We start from the raw sequence: 19,549 nt of genomic DNA, 5'->3' as shown, positions 1-19,549 counted from the left end.
CGATTTGGACACTTAGATGGACTGTTTTAAGGACCAACAAACTATATAAGGACAAATTTAGAAGCTAATAAACGATTCAACCAAAGCAAGGAACGAAACAGCCTGTTTTGGACGAATATAAGATCCTAATTAGCTTGATAACTTTGAAAGAAACCAATGGAAATAAGATTGTAATTTAAATGCTTATGAACTAAACATTCAAATAACAATTTCCACAATGACTTAAGGTAACAAAAACAGAAACTTGGGGCCGTTTTGACACGAAACAAGAACAAGTAACCGGGATACGACTTAAACTAGATCACGAAGCAGGTTTAAGCCTTGGAATTAAGCTCAAGATCACGAAGCAAGAGTTAATTCCGCCTCAAACACTAAGTAATGAGGGGTTTTATGCACTAAGCAAGAAGAAAATTGATTGAAAACTTCAGTTTCAAACTCATATTTTAATTCACTCAAATCTGAAGTTCTCAAGTGCCTAGCTTGGTTTATATAGACCAAGACTTATAATCTTGACCCTTGATTACAAGTTGCATCTAAGGGCCACAAAATGAGCAGCTAAAGAGCACAAAAAATGGCAGCCAAGGACTCTTACAATGCTGAAATGAAAATGACATAATGTAAAGAAAGTAAACTAATAGTAAAATCTTCCTTGTTTGTAGCTCAACTTCTTATTTATGATTATATGGACTGATTGGGGGTTTGAGAAACCGTGTAAGACTCCCATGCTGCAGCCAAAAAGTCTCTTGAGCTTTGTTGGAACAAAACAAGAAAGATTGATAGCGACATTTAGCTCATTGTTCAAAACCGGGTCCCCTTGTACCTTTGCCTTAGTTCTTCAAATAATTTCTGAATGGTAACCCTTGGAGATAAGAGATCCTACACAAAAACATCCTAAACTCACCAAAGATGTGAAATAGGGAGGTTGGAGGCATGATGATACAAAATAAAGGTTTCCATAAATCATTAGGACTAGTTTATTTCCTAATTAAAGATTATTATTAGTTTATTTTATTTCCTAGTTAACAGAATAAGGCAAGACGGTTTTAGGTAAGTTTCAGATTGTGTTTTAGGTTAGCTAGGTTGGTTTCTAACTCCTATATAAGGAGATCTAATGTATTGTTTATCGGATATAGATTGAGAATTAATAAAAATTGAAGCTTAAGCTTTATTGTGTTTGCAAGTTCTGTAAACATAGGATCGACGCGTTTTCGTTCCAAAATTGTTATTGTTTGACGCGTTTTCAAGCATTAACCTGAGTTATAATCTATAGGTCTTGATTATAATTCACCATTGGTTGAGCTATAGGTCTAGCTCAAGCAAATATCCTTTTATTTTCTTGTTCGTTTATATTACAAAAAAACACATAAAAATAACTAAGTTCACGTTCTGATTCAAACAGTTCACTAAACCGTTCAAATCATATAAATCCGACAATAAAACAGTCTTCAGCACTGTCCAGTTTTGTTAATTCCGCTGCAACTCTAATGAATCTTATTCTTTTGAGCAATTTTCGTATCATAAGTGTTATAAGAGCTTCGGCTCTTGATTTTCCTAAATCTAGACGGTCCTAGGCGTGTCAAAGCCAAGTTATTAGTTGAATTTCTGATTACAATTGGAGTTCAAGGATTAAACTCAAGCAGGTAGTTTGAGGGTTAATCGGTTTTGCATCTCAGGAGCACGGTTCTAGTAACTTGCTACTCAAGGTGTGACGGTTGCAAAAAAAAAAAAAAAATAATGTTCACGTGCGCGCGGTACTATTCATCCGCAAAAAATTAAACATGTTCGAAGTGTTCTTGTTTGAAAGCAACTATGAAGAAAATGTTAAATTTGATCCGACATTGTCTCCTATTTTTGATGATTATAAAGATGAGAAGAATGTGGAAATTATGGGAATTATTCTCATGCAAGGAGGGTGGAGGGGTGGAAGGCACGAGTTGAGACGGCACAAGAGGATTATAGATGATTATTATGGTTGCAAATCAATGGAGATTGAAGATGATGAGCTGATGAGGAAATTAATGATTTGCACACATAACTTTTTGTTCTTCCTGAGCAATTTTGCATCTGAATTTGCTAGGATTGTATTCGATCCCGGGGGATTCCGATGTTCTAAGAATCGGGATGATTCTTTTGAAGAAAGGGAGTATGATACGAATCCGCATGTTGACATATTTAAAAATTCATTAGTTTATTTTCTAATTTAGTTATTTCTTTAATTCCTTATCTCAATTTAGGAAGTTTAATTATGTAACACCCCAGTTTATGAGGGAGCCTTTAGCAAGACATTCCCTAATAAACCGGACTGTTACCATCTCGGTTTCCCGAGGTAGTGAATAACAAATTAAACTCCAAGGCAAAAATTATATAATGTCTTTAACTTAATTATTACAAAACCTCTTTTACGTCAAATTACAAAGAACTAACATAAATAAAAGTGAAAGTCTTCTAGATGATGATCTAGCTACTAAGTCTTCTGATCCAGTGTCTCACGCCCACCAAGCTCCCGTTCTATCTCTTAAACCTGTCAAGTCTGCTCGCCAATATTTGGGTCATCACAGGTGTTCACGAATACACAGGGTCAACCACGAGGTTGAGTAGGGAAAACAATGAAACAACAAAATATGATATGCATGCTCCTCCGTCACCTCCATCTCCATCTCAACTCATATCTCATAACTCATATCTCATAACTCATAACCCGGACAACCCACCATACCGATCCCGGTAGAGACTATATATATCGACCGTAGTCGATCTGCCAGCTCACAGCTGAGGACACCAGGGCAAGTCCTGCAGAACCCGCCTGGGCCTTATCACAACATCATCATCACCACACCACATCACCACAACATCCTCCATCTCCAATGCATATGAATGCTCAACAGTGAACAATGCAATACAATATGTATATCAATGAATGAAATCATGCCAGCTAACAAATGTTGTGATAACACACTCAACACGAACAATTCAGTCAACCATATCATAGCGTAATCAACAACCACGAATCAAGTCACGCTCACAATTTGGTCATATGAAACACAAACAAGTCAACACAATTCAACAACACGATAAGAAGTCAAGTGTATTTCCCTACCTTTTCGCAATCCAAGCTCACACAAGCAATCAATTATGAACCTTCACATATCCATCACCTACATAACATAATTATATATAATTACCACCTACTCAATCAAATAATCATGCACATAACCTAGGCTCATCATAACTTAATAGGAATATCAACTTAAAGAACAAACACGATTTTTCCTGATTTTCCAGCACATGACAGACTCGGAATAAAATACATAACTAATTCCAGAAAAATCAAATTGATACAAAGCCAATTGAATTGGAACCCCATGAGTCTTAGCTACAAATTATATCTAACGTGGTTTTCCCAAATTCCATACTTATCAAGGGTTTTCAGACTGATTTCCAAAAACTGACAGAAACCGTCGCATAAAAAGTATTGATTCATAAAACGAGTTTAAAACATTATTTTTCATAAATTCCAAATCCTATTATCATCTAGACTATACAAAGATTATGTATGAAGAAGCCTCATAACTGAATCGACATAAAAATTAAGGTTTCAAATCATTTTCCACAACCAAATCAGATTCGCGGACTTTTCAGCGACATGTTCATAAATAAATCACCTAGGACAAACCACAAAGAATTTGACTATGAGATTTTATATGCATAAACTAGACATCAAATAAACAGGACTCTCTTTTCAAACTTTTCGAAAAAAACGACATTAAAACAGTATAAACAATGGAATTAAATCGACTTACAAACAGGGAATCGAATTAGGTTGGAATCGATGAGCAATTTTCAATCAAATGAAAGGATCGTGTGTGTGTGTGTGTTGGTGTGCGTCAAAAGGAGGGAGGAGGGTGAGATGAGGGTTGTGTAGTGTTAGGGTAACATTAGGTTAAGAATTAGGTTAAAACATGATGTTGGGTGTTGGGTTAAACCTGTTATTGGGTAAACTCCAATGGGTCGAGGGTAAATGGGTTAGCTCACATCTCGAATTCCATGTAAACCCGTCTCAAATAACTTACGAAACAACTCGATCTTACGATACAACACGAGTCAAGTAAAATAACATAACGTAATTATCGACTAAACAATTAACCCGACTTAAATAGTAATATAAAATACGGAGTATTACAGTCTTCCCCCTTAAAATGAACTTCGTCCCGAAGTTCGCTCATCTATCAAACCTCCAAGCATCACCGTGGGTACCAAAACAGATTTTCTAGTATAAGAACTCAAGAACTTAGGCCCATAAAACAAAATGTTACATTCTACCCTCCTAAAAAGAAAGTTACGTCCCGGAACTTACTTCATGCAGACATATCACCACGAATCATTCCATCATCCTACTACCGTCGTTCACCTCAAACTATCAGAGCGCCATACCAGTAGTTTAACTACACGCTTCTCTTACACATCAACCAACTAACAGAAGTAAGAACACAACATAGAGAACTCATTTGCATGGGTACCACACAACGAAACATCAACTTGATCAAAACCACAATCTATAAACAAGTGCAACATAACATTAAGATTTTACAATCCTACCCAACTAAAAACATGGTTACGTCCTCGTAACCTCTTCTCAACTTTCATATACGTATGCAACAAAATCACTGTCAACAACATGTAACAGAGAAGAACACATGGTAAGAAATTTCGCATTAACATTAAGGTCGAAAACAAGGTTTCATTATGGAGTTAGCTGATTGTCAACAAGCAACACTTATTACTTAGCTCATTCTTAACTTAAAACACAACATTAACTAAAAGAACAACAAGAAAAGAACCAAAGGTTTACACGGTTTCATAACGAACCGATCATGGTGTTACTAGTTCTAACATAACAGTCCTTAGGTCGCGTTTACTCTGATTCTGGTGACTTCTATGTCATTCCCTACCTGGTTCACCTCTTCCCCAAAGTCTGGTTTGGGCGGTTCAGTCGTACTTTCGGCATCAGGTACATTAGCATAAAATTCGTATCTCAGGTCGCCTGATATAAAGTCAAAGGTATGCTCGGGCGGGTAACTGCCCCGGCCGCAGTAATTGGGGTCACGGCATAACCTCATGCAATGGGTGGACAACTCTCTCATATAGAAGTGTTTGTTGTCCTTTAGTATGCCGAGTCGGATAGTATCGATAAGGGTATACGTTCTTAACTGAGTATTAGTTAAGTACTCAGGGTTCCCATTATGGCCATACTTGTCCATGGCAGCACAAAGTTTCTCACAATGCTCATTGAAGTCAGCATCAAGTGACATGCAACAGTCTCGCGGGTGTACATTGTAGGGATCCATCCTACAGAGTGGAAAGTTAAACAAATTATGACACAAGGGTTCTACCGTAGAAGGGTGATAATATAAAGGATTCATTCACGAGGTTTAAGGGTGCGGAAGTTATATAACAAGTTTTCAGAGTAGCTGTTGTAATACCAGGGTTTTGGTCAACTCAAGATTATCACAATTCGCATTATCTACCAGAGAACAACAACCTTAGAAAGATCAACCACAAGGATACACGTATATCAGCATACAATCTAACGTTGACCCCACCAAATTCCTCTCCCAAGTCGAAATTATTACTAATTCCGAACAATTGAACCATATGCGCATTCATTCCGCCCTACTACTAAACAATCACCAGGAGTATTAAAACATGCTGCACATATGCACTACTTAAACACTTTGAAACCACAGAAAACATAACATGTAATCAAAACCATTTGACTCATTAGACACGCAACATGAGTTAGTCAGTTTGTATGATATAAATTCTGAAAACGTATTTCTCAATAACGTAACAACATATGTCCCATGACAACAACAACATTACTTCCATATCACACATGTGTTTAACATTTTCGCAACCATATCGTTCAGTTGTGTCCAGCAACTTAGTATAACTCATTTTCAGCAAAACAAGAGATATCGCATAAATAGCTTAACATATACATTTGCCATCATATACCTTGTAGAATATTATCTATGATAAAAGTTTAGCAACTTGAACAACTTCTCTGGTTTGCACGGTTTGAACAAATAGGCAACTCGTGGTTCGATTAAACGTAACTATAACGACTATCATTTAAACGTACGTATGACATGTGAATCATCAAAGGGTTATCTCATTGTAATTCGACGGTTCGAGAATATATTTCAAATATCGTGACAATTGCAACAATCACCTTAGCATTTCATGACAATACAACTATGAACATATCCAATAAGGAACAACAACACTATTTTATTATCATATCATAAGTTTAGGTTGGACTGAAATAAATTAATGCAATGAAAGTAATAAGTATAACTATAGGCACACAGACTCACATAAAAGACATGAGAACTCGGATGACATCCTACATGTGTGAACATTTAGACATACTCATTACTACCATCCATGTGTAAACATTTTAACATAATTATTATAATTATTCACGCGAGTATATTAGAACAATCAAGTTAACGTTTAACACCATCAACTTTACCAAGATATGACAATATAGTTTTATATTTATATATATCCGACCACTATACAAGTATGATGAACACACCAGAGATACTACAACATGCCAAACATATATAAAATATGTAACAACTGGACTCGTATAAAATATTTCACCCTCGAATAAGGATCAGATTAAGCTATTCAATTTCACACATACTATCATGCCAAAGAATGTTATAAACTAAACTTTTTTTTTTTTTTTTTTTTTTTCACTTGTTAAGATACATAACTACTGAACATGCGTGCTACGATCATCATATAAAAACATTATAAGGTCGCATTAATAAGGCTCATGAATTAACCAAACAATTGTATGAAAACTCAACATAGAACACACATTTTAAAAGTTATGATTCACGTTGTAACTTCCAAAAATCACGAACAAATAACCGTTCAACGAAACTTGAGTTATATTACTTTTTATAACATACAGAGAGTTAATAATTCGTGAGAAAAAGAGTGAGGTCCAAAGCTCAAGAATTCAATTTTTAAAGGATTTTGCAACTCGGTTGGTCCAAACAAGTATGTGACAAAGAATTGGTCCGAAACTTGGGTCAGTTTGCAAAACTTACCATTTAATATAGAGACATCAAGAATTTTCGTGGCTTATCAATTTGAAAACATAGGCGAATCTTCTGATCGATGGAGTTGGAATTATGCAAAAATTATTAATACAATTTAAATGAGGATTTTTACAAAATCGTTGGTCAAAACATCACTGCACATGAACTTCCTGACCACAGCCCACCAAAATATTTATTACTCCTAATCCCTATATCCTATAAGTATGAAACCAACGCCAAATGAACACTAATTCCCGAGGCTACCTCCCATAAAATTTTCATCCATAGGCAATAAACAGAAAAGAAATGGCAGTAAGGTCAATTAAAGAGTAAAATCAAACAAAACGAGTTTCAGCACTAGGTTATTCTTTACTATGTTACAAGCTCTTATGAACATACTATGTATACTAACCCATCCCAACTTAAATCTCACACTTTGTGCTTACGTAAACATCTATCCCATAGAATCCCTTCGTATCTCGATCTACTCCTTACATCTAAATCACGATTGCTATGACTAGAAACATGCAATTCAATAGTGTTTCAGATTACTATCAAAATACTATACTAGCATGGCTTCGGGATCACATAACCGCATATCGCTAGACATATTAGCTCTATCAACACGTCATTCAACATCCATCCAAATAAATATCATCAATTCGCAATCATTTTCACGCTCACGATTACCACAATCCAACAATTATCAACCTGAACACGAAAATTTTAATTCTCATCTCCACAACATCACATGATCACGCCATCATTCATACAAAATACTTACCGTAACGTTGTCCTGCAGCATGGTTAGAATATATGGGTCTCAAGGTGTACAACCACTCGATTATATCCAAGGTTTTCCTTCTAACTACCCCATTCACTCAATTTCTCTCGGGTTACCTGGTTCAAAACTGAGAGGGCAAAAGAGCACGTATTAAGGGCGCCTTCTTAACCGCACTGTGAGCTCCTAACAGTTTATTCCCAGGGGTTCATTTTATTTAGACACCTCCTATGTTCATTGGGTTCATTGGTTTAGGCCCGAGGATCGTTCTCTCTGATACCACTTTGTAACACCCCAGTTTATGAGGGAGCCTTTAGCAAGACATTCCCTAATAAACCGGACTGTTACCATCTCGGTTTCCCGAGGTAGTGAATAACAAATTAAACTCCAAGGCAAAAATTATATAATGTCTTTAACTTAATTATTACAAAACCTCTTTTACGTCAAATTACAAAGAACTAACATAAATAAAAGTGAAAGTCTTCTAGATGATGATCTAGCTACTAAGTCTTCTGATCCAGTGTCTCACGCCCACCAAGCTCCCGTTCTATCTCTTAAACCTGTCAAGTCTGCTCGCCAATATTTGGGTCATCACAGGTGTTCACGAATACACAGGGTCAACCACGAGGTTGAGTAGGGAAAACAATGAAACAACAAAATATGATATGCATGCTATTATTTCTTCCTTATTTATTTTTAATGTTTGCATGCATAAAATCCAAATTTAATTTTATGACAAATTAATTAAAAACATATATGAATATGTAAGTATATAGATCTACTTTTCCTTCAATCGGTATCAAGAGCCACGGTTGTTTGCATGCAAATTGACGCGGATATGGACCCCATGGACGAAGTCGTGCTCGACATAGAGCACCAATCAAAACCAGGCCCAATGAACACATTTTTTATGCATGAAAATTGGATGGGTTTACGTAAAAGAGAGGTATTATGCGCGGTTGAAGCTCGAGGACCGCACACCCCTTGATGCCGTGTGGGAACAAAAGAAAATCAAATGGGAACAAAGGGAGGAAGGGCCGAATGTGGCGGCACCAAGGGAGAGGAATCCTAGCTTATATTTTTGCATTTTTCAACATAGTTTGAATAAAATTTGTCAAAGGGTCTAGGTTGTAAGTTCCATGCATCTAATCATCCTAGAACTTACAACTAGCATTTAAAGCTTTGCTTGGAGGCCAAGGACTTTTTCCTATAAAAGGACCTAGCCTCCCTCATTTGTAATCATCAAAAAGTTGAAGTATAAACATTTTAGAGAGAGAAACTTGGTGGTTTCAATCTTTTCCAAAGAGTCGAGGTTTTCGAATCTTGCCTTAAACTAAGGACGTGCTCCAGATTTGAGATTGAGTTGCTTGACGCGTTTCGAGTAATTCCCCATTGTTATCACTATAGGTCTAGTGATACCAAATATCCCATTGTTTTCGATCTCTTCTCAAGGAATCGAAACAAATATCCTTTATCTTTTACACAACAAAAACCCAAAAACAAAACAATTAAGTCTTCCGCTACGTATACGCATCAAATGGTATCAGAGCTTCGGCTCTTGATCACCCCAAAAAAATCAAGACGGTCCTAAGGAGGTCCCAATCCATTGATAGTTGAATATCCAACGCGCTTGGTGTTCAAAGATTAAACTCGGCAAGGAAGTTGAGGGTTAATCGATTGGATCTTGAAGGCACGAATTGAAAAAAAAAAAAAGAGAGAAAAAAAAAAAAAAAAAAAACGAGAATCACTGTTCACGGTACTGTTCACTGACAAAAAAAAAAAAAAACAAACTTCCTTTTTTTTTCGAAAACACAAAACCCCAATCACCAAATATGAACTTCGACGATCCAAACTTTCTCAGGGATCTTCAAAGAGCCTTAAAGAAATTGCAAGAACACGATCCCAAATGGCAGCCAAGACGTGAACGAGTCATTGACGAGTTCAAAATGAGTGAACTACCCGAGTTCACGGGAAGCACGGATCCCGAGTCTTACCTTGAATGGGAAAGACAAATAGATCGGATGTTTGATTTTAAGGGACTTGATGATGAACAGAGCTGCAAGTACGCCATTTTGAAATTAAGAAATGGGGCTTCATTATGGTATGAAAGCCTTAAGACCAGAAGAGTTCGAGCCGGAAAACCAAAGATAACGTCGTGGCACGTGCTTAAACTAAAGTTACGGAAAAGATATGTCCCCGCAACGCATAGGCTCACGACCTATCGTAAGATCACCGATCTTGCCCAAGGAAGGCTGAGTGTCCTAGAATACATCAACGAATTTGAGAATCTGGCCTTAATGGGAGACTTGGTGGAAGATGAGGACATAAGGATGGCACGATTCCTACGAGGTCTAAACCGCAACATCGCCCATGTTGTCGAGTTCTGAATTACTCGATTTCGATACCTTGTGTAGTATGTGTCTCAAGGTGGAGGCACAAGGAAAGACGAAGGTGACAACCACCTATAGCGAGAATAGCCGGACTTGGAAAAATGAGAACAACTCAAGGACAAGCACAACGGGAACACCACCGATCCCAAGATGACTTCTACCCCCAAAGTCTTTGTTAGCAAACCATCCGCCTCAAAGGAGAATAACTCCACGCAGATTCGGTGTTTTAAATGTCAAGGGTTTGGGCATTTCAAAAATGCGTGCCGAGCCAAATGAACCATCACACTAAGAGAGGCCGTGAAATGTCGTGATGAATTGTTCGAAGAAGAGGAAAGAACTAATGGTATTTTTAATTTAGAAGGAGATGAGGAAGAGGCACCCGCCGGAACGCCAAGATTACGTCGCTCCTAGCTATGATTGCAATTTGGTTCTCCGAGCCCTGCAAGCTCAAACATCGCCCATTGAAACGGAACAACGAAGTCAAATTTTCCACACCAAATGCCGAGTGAAGGACAAATGGTGTAGCCTAATCATTGATGGAGGCAGTTGCACCAACGTCGCCTCAAAGGAGATGGTGGAGAAATTGAAACTACCCACGACACCTCACCCAAAGCCTTACGCCCGCATTGGCCGGATGACGAGAATAAAGTGAAAATCACTAAGCAAGTAAAGGTGACACTAACCATGGGATCTTACAACGACGACATCCTCTGCGATGTTGTGCCAATGGATGCATGTCATGTCCTATTAGGACGACCTTGGCAATATGACCGGGATGTGGTGCATCGCGGTCGAAGCAACGAGTACGAGTTGGTAAGTAAGGGAAAAAGAATTGTCTTAAAACCAATGGCGCCAGGTGAAGTACGTTCTATGAGTGCCAAGCGTGGGACGACCACTAGCCTGACCATGTTTGCTAGTGAGAAAGAAGTGGACGAGGCTATCGTCAATGGCAACCAGGTTTACCTAATGGTGGTCAATGAAACGCCTAGCAATGAAAGCAAGGATGGACGATTAATCTCGCTCTTGGATGAGTTCAAAGATGTTTTCCCCGAGGAACTGCCCGCTGGGTTACCACCTATTCGTGGGATCGAACACCAAATCGACCTCTGCCCGAGCTCCTTTACCAAACAAAGCCGCCTATCGGTGCAATCCGATGGAGACCAAGGAGTTACAGCGACAAATCGAAGAGTTAATGGAACGAGGCTATGTACGTGAGAGCATGAGTCCATGTGCCGTTCCTACACTACTTGTCCCAAAGAAGGATGGGACGTGGCGAATGTGCATCGATAGCCGAGCCGTAAACAACATCACTATCAAGTATCGGTTTCCAATTCCGAGGCTAGATGATATGCTCGACGAGTTACATGGAGCCGAGATCTTCTCTAAAGTTGATTTGAGGAGTGGATATCACCAAATTCGGATGAGAGAAGGGGACGAGTGGAAAACCGCGTTTAAAACTAAGCATGGCTTATACGAGTGGACGGTTATGCCATTCGGCTTGACGAACGCTCCAAGCACCTTTATGCGACTCATGAACGAAATACTCAAGCCTTTCCTAGGCAGATTTGTAGTCGTTTACTTGGACGACATCTTGATCTACAGTCGGAGCAAGGATGATCACTTCCAACATCTTCGAAAGGTGTTCAACACACTTCGGGAGCAAAACTCTATGGTAAGAAAGAGAAGTGCTCGTTCTTAGTCGAGAGCGTTATATTTCTTGGATACAAGGTTTCTAAAGAAGGAGTTTCCGTCGATCAATCCAAGATTGAGGCGATCAAATCATGGCCTATTCCGAAAATCACACGTCCGATCCTTTCACGGACTTGCTTCATTCTATCGAAGGTTCATTCGGGATTTCAGCACCATCGCTAGCCCCATCACGGAATGTACAAAGAAAGGAACTTTCGTATGGACCCCGGCTGCTCAACGGGCATTCGAGACGATCATCCAAAAACTTTGTGAGGCACCATTGTTGGCACTACCAGATTTCACCCGCCCGTTCGAAGTCGAATGTGACGCAAGCGGTGTTGGAATTGGAGCCGTGTTAGTGCAAGGAAAGCGACCCATCGCTTACTTCTCGAGAAACCGAATGGGGCCAGGCTCAATTACTCGACTTACGACAAGGAATTCTATGCGATCGTAAGGGCCCTACAACATTGGAGTCACTATCTCCGACCAAGCCATTTTATCCTGCACTCGGACCACGAATCCTTGAAACATATCAATGGGCAACAAAAGTTGAACTCAAGGCATGCCAAGTGGGTGGAATTTTTGCAATCTTTCCATTTCTCATCCAAATACAAGACTGGCAAAAGTAACGTGGTGGCCGATGCTCTCTCGCGCCGATACTCATTATTAACGGTGCTCGATATTCGATTACTGGGATTCGAAGCAGTAAAGGAATCCTACGAGAACGATCCCGACTTTGGGGAAATCTTCAAGACTTGCGAAAACGGGGCTCAGGAAGAATTCCTTACACAAGACGGTTTTCTTTTCAAAGGAAACAGACTTTGTGTCCCGAAACTCCCGATCCGAGAACTCCTTATTCGAGAAGCCCACGGAGGTGGACTTGGGGGACATTTTGGAGTAAACAAAACTGTGGATATCCTCAAGGAACATTTTTATTGGCCACAATTGCAAGGAGACGTGCAAGCGATAGTGCGAAAATGCATCACATGTCACATGGCCAAAAGCAAATTCCAACCCGGGGAGTATGTACCATTGCCTATCCCGTGTCGACCTTGGGAAGATATATCCATGGATTTCATCGTGGCATTACCGCGAACACAGAGAGGCAAAGATGCGATCATGGTAGTGGTCGATCGATTCTCAAAGATGGCCCATTTTATCGCTTTGTCACAAAATCGATGACGCCAAAGAATGTGGCGGACTTGTATTTTCGGGAAGTCTTACGACTCCACGGGATCCCAAGAACAATCGTTTCCGATCGAGATTCCAAATTCCTAAGCTACTTCTGGAAAACGTTATGGAAAAGGGTGGGAACCAAGCTTTTGTTCAAGACTTCTCATCACCCCCGGACGGACGGACAAACGGAGGTCACGAATCGCACTCGGGAACAATGTCTGCGAAGTCCGGTGAGTAAAACTCAGAAAGATTGGGATTTGAAACTCGCGCACGCTGAGTTCGCTTATAACCGCTCCCCAACCTACGCGACAAAGCACTCCCCATTTGAGGTCGTATATGGTATAAACCCGTATTTACCACTAGACCTCATTCCCTTACCCAAGGATGAAATCATACACAAGGATGCGGAAACCAAATTAAAATCAATGATCAAACTACATGATCAAGTCAGGGCAAGAATTGAGAAAATTAATGAAATGTACAAGCGCAAGGCAAATAAAAACCGCCACCAAGATCCTTCAAAAGGAGACCTCGTGTGGTTGCACTTAAGGAAGGAGCGTTTTCCGAACAAACGCAAAAACAAACTCATGCCGCGAGCAGAAGGTCCCTACAAGGTAATATCAAAGGTAGGCGACAATGCATACAAGATCGAGTTGCCCGGAGAGTATGGGGTACACGCCACTTTCAACGTCGGGGATCTATCTCCTTACATTGACGATAATGGAATCAAGGAATTGAGGGCAATTCCTTTTCAAGAAGGAGGAGATGACGCGGATATGGACCCCATGGACGAAGTCGTGCTCGACATAGAGCACCAATCAAAACCAGGCCCAATGAACACATTTTTTATGCATGAAAATTGGATGGGTTTACGTAAAAGAGAGGTATTATGCGCGGTTGAAGCTCGAGGACCGCACACCCCTTGATGCCGTGTGGGAACAAAAGAAAATCAAATGGGAACAAAGGGAGGAAGGGCCGAATGTGGCGGCACCAAGGGAGAGGAATCCTAGCTTATATTTTTGCATTTTTCAACATAGTTTGAATAAAATTTGTCAAAGGGTCTAGGTTGTAAGTTCCATGCATCTAATCATCCTAGAACTTACAACTAGCATTTAAAGCTTTGCTTGGAGGCCAAGGACTTTTTCCTATAAAAGGACCTAGCCTCCCTCATTTGTAATCATCAAAAAGTTGAAGTATAAACATTTTAGAGAGAGAAACTTGGTGGTTTCAATCTTTTCCAAAGAGTCGAGGTTTTCGAATCTTGCCTTAAACTAAGGACGTGCTCAGAGCTTGAGATTGAGTTGCTTGACGCGTTTCGAGTAATTCCCCCATTGTTATCACTATAGGTCTAGTGATACCAAATATCCCATTGTTTTCGATCTCTTCTCAAGGAATCGAAACAAATATCCTTTATCTTTTACACAACAAAAACCCAAAAACAAAACAATTAAGTCTTCCGCTACGTATACGCATCACAAATCGGTTAAAAGTTTTTCCGAATTATAAGAATAACATATAAAACTTGTAAAATTTGTGTTATTATGATATATCACGAAATTAATTCCTGCATGTTAATATTTCTGGTCCTAAAATGTTTTAGGATATTTTGGTTAATTTTACGGATTTTTATTGTTCATATAATACAATAATGGCATTTAAATATGATTTTATGAGTAAAAATGTCATTTTCGGTCTAAAATTAGCTATACTTCGAATTTTCAGTTGATTTTTGGATATGTTATCACATATATTATTTTGAGATAACCTGTAAAGTTTCATAATTTTTGGACTTTTTATGCTCAAAAAATGAATTTTTCATTATTAAATTCGGATTTAGGTGAAAAATAGGTTAATATGAGTTAAATTTCGAATCTGGTCATAGAAAATTAATATGTTGTCACATGCAATTTTACAAGATGTGTGTAAAATAATTGGCTATAAAGAAGTCTTTTTGCATGATTTATGAATTTTTGAAGAAAAATAGCATAAATAGTGACATTATTAGTGTAAAATTAATAAAATATAATCTATGACTTAGGAAAAACGTCTAATGTTGCATTTTATTATCTTTTTCAGATCTAAAATTGAAAAATTTATGAATATAATTTTTCTCATGTTTTTATGATTATTTTAGTTAAAATCGATAAACCGCAACATTGTTTTTCCGGAAAAATTTCGAAATTTTGAACCTAATATTTTGAACATTATGAGTGTCATGGTATTTTTCCAGAATTTTCATGACTTTAAATTTCAAATTTTGAATTTATTTGAAATTTTTGTGATTTATTTGAGGTTTATAGCTTATTTTTGTAATTTTTGGTCCATTAATGAACAATTTTATATATATGGGTTAATTATGGTCAAATAATTAGTGAAGACTAAATTTTGAGTCCTAAGATGTTAGGGTAATTAACTTATGCATAAATATGAATTTATGTAATTTTGTGATTATAAAAATGTTGAAATCACGCAAATCCGTAAAAAACCGAGTAATATACGATATTGGCTAATTAAAGGCGATTTAGCATAAAATTGAGCATGTTCATACATATTATAATGCTGCATTTTCTTTATGATTGTCATAATTTTAATTTATGTAATTTTGAATTATGTAATTTTACTTAGTATGGCCTTAGATTTTAATTGGTATTTCCCGAAATGTATGGGAATATCGATTCGGTTGTAATTTTATTGTGATCTCGTATCACCGTTTTGTAATTTAATAGATTTATTTTATTTTAGTTACAAATGTATAATAGGAAATTATGTAATTTATTATGTAATTTTATTCATTCCGGAGTTCCTAAAGACGGATTTCTTCAAGAATGGCGATACATAAAGACGGTGTTACCTCGAGATGCGTGCCACAACCGAAGTTCAAGGGACCAATGGAGTTGGTTTCCGAATATGTAATAGTTAAATAGTTTTTCTATTTTAGGAAAGGCCATACTAGGATTTATTTATTTATTTTTATGCTTGCATTTTATTTTATGTCGCATGCATCGCTAAATCGCCATAACTAAAACATGCATCCTATTTTATCGAGTTTATCGACCGTGTCAATTCGAATTATCGTAGTTCACCGCTTTAGTTCACTTAAAACGTGATAGATAATAAATTGACATGACCTCTCGCTAAAACAATCAATTGAGACATAGCTCTACCAAATAGTAGAAACCATGAAAACCTATTTCGCGAGGGAGTGCACTCGGCTACCCCGGGGTACAAACCTTGTTACGTAGGGGAAGTGGGCGATGAATGTTAAATCCACCGAGTTCATGTTAATGAGGGGTATTTCGGCACACCGTGCCCTAAGTTGATATGGGTTTGGACAATGGACACATTTATTCGAAATTTGGGTTGTACTCAACGAAAGTATTCACGACGATTTCCGGATGTGTTTCGGGCTAGAGATGAATATTAATGTAAATATCATCGACCAAGAGTTCTAAGAGTAGAATCGATTAAAAGGTTAATCCACCGAGTTATGTTAATGAAGGGTATTTCGGCACACCGTGCCCTAAGTTAATATGAATTTGGGTCTTGGAATCATTTCATATAGTTGGGTAGAGGTCACTATATAAATGCTCATATCTTGTTAAATTTAATTACAAGTATGATTTAAAAAGACAAAATGTTAATATTTCCTTTCCTCCATATTTGTAGTGCATTACAATGAATCCATCAATCGCTACCACACCGATAACTATTGAGTCATACCACAATGTTCTTGACGACATTTGCTCCAACAATGATTTCGACACCACTAGAGAACTTCATTTCGGGATAGGTTCGGATGGAAACCTTAACTTCATCACTTCTTCTAAACCACCTACTACTACTAGACCTCGTCTGAGTCCGTCTCAGGAAGACTACCTCATACAATCTATAGGGTCTTTGTCTCTGGAAGATAAAGATGCCAAAGCTAGTGGGAGCTCAAGCAATCAAGCTCTTGCTTCAAAGGGCAAAAGGTTCAAGAAGAAAGGAAAGAAAATCAAAAACTTCAAGCAAGTTAATGATGAGTGCCATTATTGCTATGGCATGGGACATTGGCTTAGGAATTGTCCCGTATATTTGCGAAATATAAGGGAAGGACTCATCACTCCAAAAGGTACAATTCCTAAAGAAATTTATGTTATTGATATAAATTATACTTCCACTACGACATGGGTACTTGATACCGGTTGTGGTTCTCACCTTTGTAATCATTTACAGGGTTTAAGAGATGTGGAGAGGCTTAGCAAGGGAGATGTGGATCTACGCCTTGGAAATGGAGCTCGGGTAGCGGCCGAATCCAAAGGAACTTGCAGTGTAATGTCCAAGGGTTCGACAAAAAAACAACAAACAAACCAAATAGAAAAGACAAGATCTCAGGAATGCAATAAACTTGTACTATTTAATAAAATTATGAATTGACCTCCTAAAATCATGAAACTTGGCAGAAAATTACTTTGATATGAGAACTAACTCTGAGTAAATTTCTAGGATTTGTAGGAGACTCAAAGTAGCATAAATACTCCACTGAACTGACGATAGACACAAATGGACAAAGAATGAGATAGTTCTGGGATTTGACTGAAAGGAGGGAACTTTGGATATAATTATCAACTGTAAAACCCACAGAATTCTCACAGGGAATTAAGCTAACAATTTGGGGTGTTAGAGTTAAGAGATTCCACAGATAAACACAGGAAAGACTCAACTAAAACAAACAAAAAAGCTAAACTAACCACAGTCTCAAAGACAGAAAGTTTATACTCTACTAACAGTACTTAATCAATAACCACCACAGTCTAAGCCACAGGTTATTATCAAGCCTGACTCTAATCTACAGACTAAGCACAAGATTAAGAGGTTTAAATTTGAGAGAATTCTCGGGTTTCATTCATAAATCACCGTGTTACAACAAATCGAGTTGAGGTCCTTATATAGGCCTTTTTAGGTTACAAACTTGAAAGAAAACTACATCCAAGGGTCAGGATCCCTCCTCACATGCTGGTAAGAGTCCAAGTACAATATTACAACGGTTTAAAAGCTCTTAATTGTAAACTGGAATGAAAACAAAAGAGAAATGCAGTGACAAAGTGACAGGTTGTGGTCCTTTCTTTGCATTGCATTGGCTTTTCTCGTTGAATGTAGGCACTTGAGGACGAAATGATTGAGTCCTTGGCATTAAAATTGGCTCTAGGTTGTATCTGGTATATGGGAAGACAAGCCAAAAGTTCTTTGTGTGCTTTTTCCTCATGGTTTAGCCAGAAATGGAAAGTTTTCTTTTGTTGTTTGTCATTTGTTTGTCAGATTCTGTCCGACTTGGTTTTCTAGGACTTGCATTGTGATTTTCCCTTGGACCCCTAGGACTTTTCTGAGCCTAGTTTAGTGACCAACCAGCTGGCCATGGTGGCAGCTGGTGGTTGGGCTTGTACTCGTACCTATTAGCCACTAAACTTAGCCCAGTTTGGTTGCTTCCTGAAATGGGTGTGGTGCTGTTTTGGCCTGCTTGCATTTGTGGGGTGTCCTGGTCAGTGGCTCCTGCTGCAACCTCCCCTGGTTGAACAGGGCTTGTCCTCAAGCCTGATGACTCCTCCCCCTCAGCATCCTCATAATATGGACTTAGGTCACCTACATTAAAAGTGCCATGCACCTCATACTCTCCTGGTAGATCCACTTTGTAGGCATTTGGACCAATCCTCTCAATAATTTCAAAGGGGCCATCAGCTCTTGGCATTAACTTGTTCTTTCTTCTTGCTGGAAATCTCTCCTTTCTTAAGTGAACCCAGACCAAATCCCCTGGAACAAATTCTTTCCTTTTCTGATGTACCTTGGACTGTTTCATGTACTTCTCATTGGTCTTCTCAATTTCCCTTTTCACAGTGTCATGGAGTTTCAGCAGCTTGTTCGCCCCTGGCCTTAGCATCATGATTCACCTCATTTCTTGGTACAGATGACAAGTCTACAGGCATTAGTGGATTAATCCCATAGACAACCTCAAAAGGACTATGACCAAAAGAGTGATTGATGGTGATCTGTTGAAGGCAAATTCTGCTGCTGCTAACTTGATGTCCCAATCTTTTAGACTCTTGCTTACAAGACATCTCAGAATCCTACCCAGGGTTTTGTTGGTGACCTCAGTTTGGCCATCTGTTTGGGGGTGGTGAGAAGTACTGAACAACAGTCTTGTTTTGAGCAGCTTCCATAGAGTTTTCCAGAAGTAACTCATGAACTTTGTATCTCTATCTGAAACAATTGTCTTTGGAACTCCATGAAGCCTCACAATTTCCTTTAGGTATAGCTCAGCAACACTGGCAGCATCTTCTGTTTTCTTGCAAGCTATAAAATGGGCCATCTTACTGAACCTATCAACAACAACCATGATTGAATCCTTTCCTCTCTGTGTC

The 19,549-nt window shown here is 38.4% G+C and overlaps 2 protein-coding genes across 2 annotated transcripts; both read left to right on the top strand.

The window, feature by feature from the left end:
* Positions 1-9,731: 9,731 nt before the first annotated feature.
* Positions 9,732-10,286, top strand: LOC141613820 (uncharacterized). Its single transcript, XM_074432566.1, has one exon. It carries the CDS (start codon positions 9,732-9,734, stop codon positions 10,284-10,286), a length of 555 nt encoding a protein of 184 aa, XP_074288667.1.
* Positions 10,287-10,973: 687 nt separating this feature from the next.
* Positions 10,974-11,504, top strand: LOC141613819 (uncharacterized). The gene has a single exon (XM_074432565.1). It carries the CDS (start codon positions 10,974-10,976, stop codon positions 11,502-11,504), a length of 531 nt encoding a protein of 176 aa, XP_074288666.1.
* Positions 11,505-19,549: the final 8,045 nt, after the last annotated feature.

This window comes from Silene latifolia, chromosome 11 (genome assembly GCF_048544455.1).
Source record: "Silene latifolia isolate original U9 population chromosome 11, ASM4854445v1, whole genome shotgun sequence".
Lineage (NCBI taxonomy): Eukaryota > Viridiplantae > Streptophyta > Magnoliopsida > Caryophyllales > Caryophyllaceae > Silene > Silene latifolia.
This window is presented reverse-complemented; position numbering and strand designations above follow the sequence as displayed.